Source organism: Syzygium oleosum, unplaced genomic scaffold, assembly GCF_021117445.2.
Source record: "Syzygium oleosum isolate NSW1041296 unplaced genomic scaffold, Sole_v2.1 Sole_v2.05, whole genome shotgun sequence".
In the NCBI taxonomy this organism is placed as follows: domain Eukaryota; kingdom Viridiplantae; phylum Streptophyta; class Magnoliopsida; order Myrtales; family Myrtaceae; genus Syzygium; species Syzygium oleosum.
The window spans coordinates 11,254,548-11,264,257 of NW_026607489.1; the positions used below are offsets into that span (position 1 = coordinate 11,254,548).

The 9,710-nt window shown below is 42.6% G+C and overlaps 1 protein-coding gene across 4 annotated transcripts; it reads left to right on the forward strand.

The window, feature by feature from the left end:
* The first annotated feature begins 4,796 nt into the window (after positions 1 to 4,796).
* Positions 4,797 to 9,436, forward strand: LOC115678366 (zinc finger BED domain-containing protein DAYSLEEPER-like). 4 transcript variants are annotated; one of them, XM_030601738.2, is made up of 2 exons: positions 4,797 to 4,919; positions 6,828 to 9,436. In XM_030601738.2, coding segments are annotated over exons 1-2 (2,445 nt in total). In that variant the 5' UTR covers positions 4,797 to 4,917; the 3' UTR covers positions 9,271 to 9,436. The 4 variants fall into 4 exon arrangements, with proteins under 4 accessions (XP_030457598.1, XP_056167510.1, XP_056167509.1 ...); XM_056311535.1 differs by lacking the exon at positions 4,797 to 4,919 and adding an exon at positions 5,097 to 5,186; XM_056311534.1 differs by lacking the exon at positions 4,797 to 4,919 and adding an exon at positions 5,317 to 5,605.
* The last annotated feature ends 274 nt before the right edge of the window (positions 9,437 to 9,710 follow it).

Genomic DNA, 9,710 nt, shown 5'->3' on the forward strand with positions numbered 1-9,710 from the left:
CGAGCGTCGCCAGCCCTCACCAAAATTGGGAGAGAGTCGCTCGACCCTCTACCAAACCTGGCGAGCATCGTCGGTCCTCGCCCATGTTTGCGGGAGGGCCACTGGCCTTCGCACACGTCAAGCAGCCCTCTCCCAAATCTAGGGCCGGCACTCCCCTTGTATTTTTTTTTTAAAAAACTTTTAAATTTTTAGTCTAATTAACTAAAATTTATGTTAAAATTGTTTTTGGACAAAAATGGTCAAAGTGATGCCTTTATTTAAAATTGTTATAGCCACTTCAGACCCTTATTCGATACAAGGTCCACTTTAGACTCTTATTTGAGAAGATGATGGCACTTCAAGCCCTTATTTGGAATTTGCCCTAATAAAAATACACCAATTTAAAATTTGTTGCCTAAGTGTAGTCGATGATACACAAAAAATCTCCAATTATGTATCTTACTTCGATTTCAGAACATCGAACGTGGTGTCGAAATAGGAGTTGATGTGGTAACAAGTAGGAATGTGCAATATGAACCACCCAAATCGGACCAAACCGGCCAATTGGGTCCGGTTCCCAGGAATGTGAGTCTGGTTCCCAATTTCAAAGGGAACCAGACCAAACTAAATCGATCGAATTGGATCGATTATATATATTTTGATGGTACTAAGCAATATATTTGTGCACTTGTTGAATAACCTGTATGATGTAGTTCAGACGTGCACTCCTATTATTTACAGTACGGTTTTTGAACATTTATTTCTTTTCTTTCCATGTGGCAGTTTGCAAAGAGAACATTAGTAAAATCCTAAAGGCCTTGACTCACCTGTTGCCTTACCGCCCCATCTCCCTTGACCGCAAACTTTGACGTAATGGATGAGGATGTGGTCTTCAAGAACTGTTTTCGAGGAACTAGTGACCAATTTTATTGGATCAAAATCGGATCGGGAACCGATCACCCTTAATAACAAGTGACGGCAACATCTGCAGGGAAAGCATAACATCGATAAAAAAAGGATAGATAAGGCAAAGGGTCGGTCAACCCTCACGACCGCCACGTAAGAATCGGTGGATTGTGGCGTTGTGGTGGCGAGCGATGGCGCTATCATTGCGTTAGGGCAAGCAAAGGGATCACAAGCCCTCATCAACGAGGGAAGCGCACTCGTTGTCATTGTTAGTCTTCTTTTTTTATGTTGCGGTTCCCATAGCGTTATGGTAGCACCATATGTATTCCAAAAAATCAAAATTCATGTTGGATATTTTCGCCACTCGAAATATATAGAATTAATAAATGTACTCAACACAATAGTACTTTAATACGTTATTGACAAAATTTATGACTTGATCGAATTTTTTTGAAAAAAATTAGATTTAATTGCACCTTCCTACATATTTTAAACTTTTAGTACACTTATCTCCTAAAAAATTATCAAGAAACCAAGTAAATGTATCAAGTGGGTTTCCCCTACATGGTCAGTAGCTATTTTCACATTGAAAAATTATGTTTTAACCTATCAATAACCAATTTTTTCACATGTATGTTGGTAACTTTTCAAAAAAAAAAAAAGTAACTTTAAACCCATCGTAAATTTTACTATGCAATAGTAAATTCCATAAGTCGCGACCTCACACACAGTCACAGCACATTATGCACCTAAACACGTCTCTCGTTTAGGCAGATTTTACAATTTTTTCCTCATCTATTTTCGTAAGTTTTAAGGATCAAAACATAGGATTTGATCATGATTTTCCTCTATCCATAAGCTGAAGTTGTAAAGAACCTATTGCTCATTTTGTTTCCCAGGTTCTTCTTTCCTTCGTGCCTTTTTTTTTTTTATAGTTGGAAGTGGGTTCATTTTTAATCATCAGAAAGTAGATTTGTACTGATTTTCGCGAGGAACCAAGAGAAGTTTTCTTTACACAAGCAGCCTCGAGACCATAGCACGCGTACGCTTTGTTATTCACCTGCCATGACAATGCACACGCGTGATGATTTTAGCGTCGTTTTTTGGGGAATAAAATTCACTTTTCCCTTGTTGCGTATACCGTATAAGTCCGAATAACAAACATTTATAATTAAAATCCAAAGTAATTCGATCCCCCAAACTAAGAACTATTATCTCATGTGCTCGAAAAGTCACCATTTGGGTAATGCATCAAGATACTAAGGGCCCGTTTGGTTTGGCTTTTCAAATGCTACTTGGGGGAATGCAAATACCTTTAGGTAAAAGCCACTTGGGGAAATGCAAGTGGCGTTTGGTAAAAAAAAATTTTGTGAAGCTACTTTGGCCTAAGTAGTGTTTGGCAAATTTTTTTTTTCAAAGGGCTTTGGCAATTTTTATTTTTAATATTCCTGTTTTGCCCTTGTTACTGTTCATCTTCTTCACCAAAATGTGACCGGCAAGGGCGGATCTGGCCGGCGAGGGTGGATTTGGCCGGCGAGGTCGCCCGACCCAGGCGAAGGCCACCTGGGGTCGGGCAACCGCCCAGGCACCGTCGCCTAGGTCGCGCAACCTCAGGCGATGTCGGCCTGGGTTGCGACCCAGGCGACGGCCGCCTGGGGTCACGCGACCCAGGCGACAGCATCAACTGCCCAGGTGCCGTCGCCTGGGTCGCGTGACCCCAGGCGGCCGTCGCCCGGGTCATGACCCAAGCGACGGCGCCTGGGCGGTCGCCCCACCCCAGGTGGCCTTCGCCTGGGTCGAGCGACCTCGCCGGCCCCTCGCCGGCCCTTCGCCGGCCAGATCCACCCTCGCTGGCCCTTCGCCAGCCAGATCTGCCCTCGCCGGCCCATCGTCGGCCACCCTCGCGGTGAAGAAGATGAACAGTAACAAGGGCAAAACCAGAATATTGAAATTTGAGTGAGGGCAATTTGGGAAGAGAAAAAAAGGCTTTCAGCATTCCAAAAGCTAGCTTTCGGCTTTTCGAACTAGGAAAGCCGAACCAAACGGTTTAGCATTTTGGGAAGGGGCTTTCGAGGCCAAAAGCCCCTTCCCAAAGTTGAACAAAACAGGACCTAAGTGTGCGTTTGGTTCAATTTTGGGGAACATCTTTAGGAAAATGCCAAAGTCTTTGGGCTAAAGGGATTTTTTGAAATTCAAGTAGTGTTTAGTAAAGCGTATTTAAAAACACGTTGGGAAGCAACTTTAACTTAAATGTTATTCGGTGAAAACTACATTTTATAAAAGGGCCTTTTGCTAATTTATTTTTAAAAACTCACAAATAGCATAACAAAGTCGCCGGCCAACCTCACCTGAGGTTGCTTGAGCCCCAGGCGGCGGTTGCTGGCCTCCGTCCATCTCCTTTGTGCAAACCGCAGGGAAGATGAATAGTGCCAAGACTAGCATTATGAAATGCTACTTTCAAAAGGACCTCTAGACCTCCATTGGGCTAGAAGCCTTTGGAAATGCTTGCATTTCCCATAAGTTCTTCAAAAAATTTGTCAAACGCCATTTGCATTTTGCCTAAGGGATTTTGAAGCCCTACAACCTCTTGCAAATGCAGAAACCAACTCAATAAGATAAATTGATACACTTGTCAACATTTGCGGTCGACATCAAAATGGACCGATTTATCACTATCGGGGAGGAAAAAAGACTTTCTTGTCAATATTGATCAAGGCTACCAGCACGAACCAAAATCCTGAACTTGACCGGTTCATGGGACATACCAGGCAATCCATGGGCCTCTAGATTGTCGATCAAGAATTAATTATTATGTAATGTGAAATCCCTTATCTCGCTTAATTTCTCAACTAACTAGTGTCGAGGCACTTGTGCGCTATCGCAAAGGGATAGCGTATAAAAAGACACGAACTGCTTTTTTAGATGAAATCGAGCGGATGTGCAGCGGGTACTTCTATCCTAAGCATGAACTTGATGGTTACTCAGTGAAGAGAAAAAGTAACGAATAGTTTTAACTTTTGATTTGAAAGTAATTTTGACAGATACAAAGTGAGACGAAAGGATGTTTAGACATAATAATATATGAATTTTTTGGATAAGTGCATTGCAGGTCCTAAAACTTGTCACGAAAGTACAATTGAATCCTACAACTTTCAAGAAGTGCAATTAACGGAATGACTCGATTGGATCAATTTGACAAGTTTTAGGACTCGATTGCACTTTTTAAAAGTTTTACAACTTAATTACATTTCGTGATAAGTTTTAGGACTCAATTACGCTTTCACTATAAATTTTAGGATTTTTAACGCACTTGTCCCTTTTCAATTGTTCATCGGCATTACATGGCATCAAATCTCACCGGTAGCAAACATACAATGCGATGTACCGGATCGGCCCCCACCTAAACTGCTCAAACAAAGGCAAAACAAAGAAGAAGGGGGGGCAAGTCAAAAGAGAACTCCCACAAGAGGAAATAAAAATCCAAGGGGGATCCGACCCATCCCGGTCAAATCCAACGGCCGAGATCAGATCAACATCGTCAAGGTGGGGCTCGGTGGACCTCAAAGTCCAAATCCAATTCGGTTTTTAAAACGCTTTCGAAATATTTTCCCCTCTTTTAAAAAAAAAGAAAAAAGAAAACATTCTCTCTCTCTGTCTCTCTCCTCCTCGCCCCCCCAAAGGTCGCACCATTAAGTGTGGAGAAAGGCCTCGGGGAGCAATTTCTCTTACCGAAGTTCTCTTTGTCAGCCCCTCAGCCCTAAAAAAGGTCCATTAGGGTTTTCTCTCCCTCCCCTCTCGAGCTCAAAGCTCGAAGCTTTGCGGGAGCGAGCTCAAAGCCCATAGCGCGTCCTCCTCTGTCCCTCCTCCTCCTCCTCCTTCCCTCTGCTGCTTCTGCTTCTGCTGCTGCTGCTCCGAAATTTCAAAAAAAAATTCCTTTTCCTTGCCCCTTTTTTTTTAATCGGGGACCCCGTTTGAATTTGCCGCGAGCTCGTCCCGGAGAGCTGAGGATCTCCACCCGGGCCCCGCGAAAGAATGTGAGTGGGGTTTTCGTATTCCCTCTCCTGGGTTCCGTTCTGTTCTGTTTTGCGCGCGCTTGTTTTTGGTGAGGTTGAATTGCGTCGGCTGTTTTTCGTTTGATGGTTTCTGCCTGCGGGGGTTGCTGGTTGATGGGTTGATGGGTGTGGAGGAGAGTGTTTTTCCTTTGAGGGGGGGGGAACTACAGTGGTGTGGGTTGAGCTGTCTTGTTGGCAGTTCTTAAATTTCGACTGCGAATGCTTGCGGGTTGCACCGATTTTGACTAGGTGGGTACTGAATTTTCGGAGGGTTTTCGGTGTATTATGTACTTGATTCGAGGCTGTAGCTAAGAACAAATTATGACAGCTAGTGTGAATCTGTTATGATTTCCAAGAAACTTTCTGTGCGGCTATGTTGTCCTTTTTTTTATATAGCTTTTTGTGTTATGATTTTGTTGTAGAAGGCTTAGGATTAGGATTTTTATTTCGTACATACTCAGTCGAAACCTTGGCCTCGGCACAGCTCTAAAGGCATGGTGGTGCGCATTTGGAATAAGGAGAATTCGTGTCATAGCCAAGATGGCCGTCGATGGAACACCTTGAGGCTGTATTCGCTATAAAAAAGCTATATGCTTACCACCCTCGGATTTCAGGCACCTGAAGTTTCGACCATGTTAGGAATTTCAGTCGCTATGGGCTAAAGACTGGTTAGGCCATTTGTTGAGTTTTTGCTTTATCCAAGAAGTGAAATTCAAGATGTTTCATGTGAGATCCAAGTATTTAATGGAGTGAATACCAGAATGATTAGCTATTTGTAAGTTCTATGTCCACTTGGCAATGTCATTACGTGGCTCTTTTGGATTCGGTCTGTACTGCGTCAGCTACAGCAGTTACAGGTAGCATCAAACCATTAGATAATTGCACTGTGGAGGTGACACAACATGTATGACTGGGCGCTCCTTTGCTAATATTACACCTGGCACAATGGGCGCATCTTCTCTGGAAACCCTTGACTAGATTGTAAGTGTGATGTGCAATTGGTGCACCAAGGATCACTACTAGAGCATTATGGATGGCATGCCCAGATCCTGCAAAGCATGGGAAAATGAAAACGGAGAACTTTTACAAATTACACTTGGTGATTTGGTTTGTGTGAATTTGCCTCTCAGTTTCAGCTTAGAGTTTATATCATTCAAGTTGCATGACTTGAGAAGGTTTTCGAGTTGTTTGTAATTCTTTGAAGCTTAAGTTCTAATTATCCAGTTTGAAAATAGGGTGGAAATTTTATTTATTTCATAGAAAAGGGAAAATTGTCCAGGAGCCTTAGTACTTTGAGTCATTTGTAGTTTAATTTAAGCTACATTAGTTCAGATGTGCAACATATCGGATTTAATGAGGGTTTAGTTTAGGTACTTACATATGGGACATCATATGCGTGGGTATTTTTTTTGTTTCTGTTTTTGTTTTTAGAGAGAGGTGAATTGTCCGCAAACTCACTGTTATGGTTTTTCTCTTTGGCTGACTACTGATTACAAAAGCGATGGCACCCATTCATGCTGTCAACTTGACTGACAGATCAGAAGTGTTTGCCACATGGATGTAGGTTTTTAATTCTTCCTGCTGTATTTTCATATTTGAAACTGTGACAGAACAGGGATATAGAAATTTAGAGGAGATTAACGCATCATTGTTGGGCAGTTATTTTTGCTTCTTGTGATGCATATATGTCATGTGTCATGGATTGTCTCTGTTTGCCATTTCCATCAATCTGGTGTTGGTTCCTTTTCATGTACTCTTACCCGCTATTTGAGTGTTCTTGCTTTTTTGTGCTCAAAAAACATCATGTATGTGATCTTCCAGCTTTTGATACTTATTATTTGTCCTACTTCATGCATAAAGTTTTAGAGGTATGCCTCCATATGGTTGCAGGGATGCACCTTCTTCCATGGAAACCGATACCACTATCGTTTCAGAAGTAGATACCACTATTATTCCTCAAACAGATACCACCCATGTCCTGGAAACAGAGGCTGCTATTCTCCCAGAAACAGATGCTGCTATTCTCCCTGAAACAGATGCTGCTATTCTCCCTGAAACAGATGCTACCATTATCCCTGAAACAGAGCATGCTATTATCCCTGAAACAGATCATGCTACTATCCCTGAAACAGATCATGCTACTATCCCTGAAACAGAGCATGCTATTATCCCTGAAACAGATCATGCTATTATTCCTGAATCAGATGATGCTGTTATCCCTGAGACAGATATGGATTTCATCCCTGATTCAGATATGGCCATTGTCCCTGCTACTCCCGCTACCCCTCTCGATAATGAGCAAGCTGGTTCAGAGACACAGCCTAATAAGCGCAGAAGAAAGAAATCTATTGTTTGGGAACACTTCACCGTAGAAACTGTGGGTCCTGGACATACGAGGGCTTGCTGTAAGCAGTGCAAGAAGTCGTTTGCCTATATAACTGGCTCCAAGCTGGCAGGCACGAGTCACCTAAAACGGCACATTGCCCTGGGTATCTGTCCCGTCAGCCGCCAGAGGAATCAACTTCTTCTTCCATATACTACACCGGGTTCCAAGTCTGCTAGTGCTTATGGAAGTGCAACTGATCCACCAAAACGGCGGTACAGGACTGCTCCTGCAATAGCAAATGTACCTCTTGACCAAGAGCGATGCAGTCTTGAGATTGCCAAGATGATTATCATGCATGAGTATCCTCTACACATTGTCGAACATCCAGGTTTCATTGACTTTGTACGGACTCTCAATCCGCATTACAATATGGTTAGCTTCAATACTGTTCAAGGTGATTGTGTTGCTATATACCTGAGGGAAAAGCAAAGACTTTTGAACCTCATCAGTACAATACCAGGAAGAGTCAATCTGACGCTGGATCTTCGGACTTCAAACCAGAACCTAGGTTATGTTTTCTTGACTGGACACTTCATTGATAGTGATTGGAAGGTACATCGCCACATTCTTAATGTTGTAATGGTGCCTTATCCCGATTCAGATCATGCTTTTAATCAGGCTGTTGTGGCTTGCCTATCTGATTGGAATTTGGAAGGTAGGTTGTTCACCCTCACTGTCGATCAGTCCGTCTCCAGCGAAGCTGTTATTGCGAATCTGAGAGGTTTGACCTCAGTAAAGAATCCACATTTGCTCAATAGCCAGATACTGATTGGGAGTTGCTATGCTCATCTGTTAAGTGGTCTTGCACAAGATGCTCTTGGGTCAATGGCAGATACCATTAAGAAAATCCGTGATAGTGTGAAGTATGTGAGGACTTCAGAAGCTCACGAAGAGAAGTTTGATGAGCTTAAGCAACAACTTCAAGTACCTAGTACCAAGGACCTGCTGATTGATGACCAAACAAGGTGGGATACAACTTATCATATGCTTGTAGCTGCTTGTGAGCTCAAGGAAGTATTTGCCTGCTTCGATGCATCCGATCCTGATTATAAATTAACCCCTTCCATGGATGATTGGAAGCAAGTGGAGACTCTCTGCTCTTATTTGAAGATTTTGTTTGATGCCGCAAATATATTGACTGGCCCAACATACCCAACTGCCAGCACGTTCTTCCATGAAGTGTCTAAACTTCATTTGGATCTCGCACATGCTGCAACCAGCCAGGACCCATTTGTAAGCAACCTAATCAAGCCTTTACAAGAAAAGTTCGACAAATATTGGAGGGGATGCTGCCTTATTTTGGCGGTTGCAGTAGTCATGGATCCAAGATTCAAGATGAAACTTGTAGAATTTAGTTTCTCTAGAATTTTTGGTGAGGATGCTGAAACGTGGATTAGAATTGTTGATGATGGTATTCACGACCTCTTTCTTGATTATTTTGCACCTGTACTTCCTCTTCCGGAAGCTCCAATGGAGAACGGCACTGAGAGCATCATAAAAACAGAGCTGCCGGATGAAGGAATGCCTCAGGAAGGAGTGTCTCATGAAGAGCTGCAACATGATGGTACGGTCATCTCCTTTGGGGACGGGCTCTCAGATTTTGATGTCTACATTTCAGAGATCAGTAGTGGCCAGCAAACAAAGTCCGAGTTAGATCAATATTTGGAGGAGTCTCTTCTGCCGAGGGTACAAGACTTCGATCTATTGGGTTGGTGGAAATTAAATAACCTGAAGTACCCTATTCTTTCCAAGATGGCTGCTGATGTTTTGTCCATACCAATCTCGACAGTGGATCCTGATTCTGTCTTTGACACCCAAAGCATGAAGATTGACAGTTATCGCAGTTCATTGCGTCCGGTTACACTCGAAGCTCTCGTTTGTGCTAAGAACTGGCTCCAGTCTGGATCGTCCGAGACTTCTAGTGCATTTGTGAAAGCTGAAGTTTAGGTTTAGACTTTCGAATCTTCTTTTCTACTTTTTTAGTTTAGCTTATCTTTGTGTGGACGACTATTCAGAGGTTGAATCCGTAGATGCTGACTGGTGAATTCGTGATTTTCGCTCATATGTTAGATCCGTCCCCCTTTCCAATCAAATTAATCATAGTATTTTTGCATTGTTCTTGCATTTTAAATTTTCATTGTGTTTAACAGTTCAGCTAATTCGAGATCTGTTCAAAACAATTTCCCTCGTTTTCGACTAATATGCCCATCTTCCACAGAAAGGCTGTACAAGTTATGTGAATGTTTAAAGTTGGGCAGACGTGCTACGATGCAGATGGTATTGTCAACTACAGATTTCGATCATTCGGAATTTATATACCGAAAATCTCTCCTTCCTACCAGACGTGATCGGCCAAAAGAAGCGTCGTTGCTCGACTATGAACTGCC

Excerpts from the sequence above, each read along its gene's own strand:
- LOC115678366 (XM_056311533.1), top strand. The coding sequence starts at position 5,971 with ATGGCATGCCCAGATCCTGCAAAGCATGGGAAAATGAAAACGGAGAAC. Across the intron at positions 6,045-6,827 it reads AAATTACACTTGGTGATTTG|GGATGCACCTTCTTCCATGG; the intron begins GTTTGTGTGAAT and ends ATATGGTTGCAG.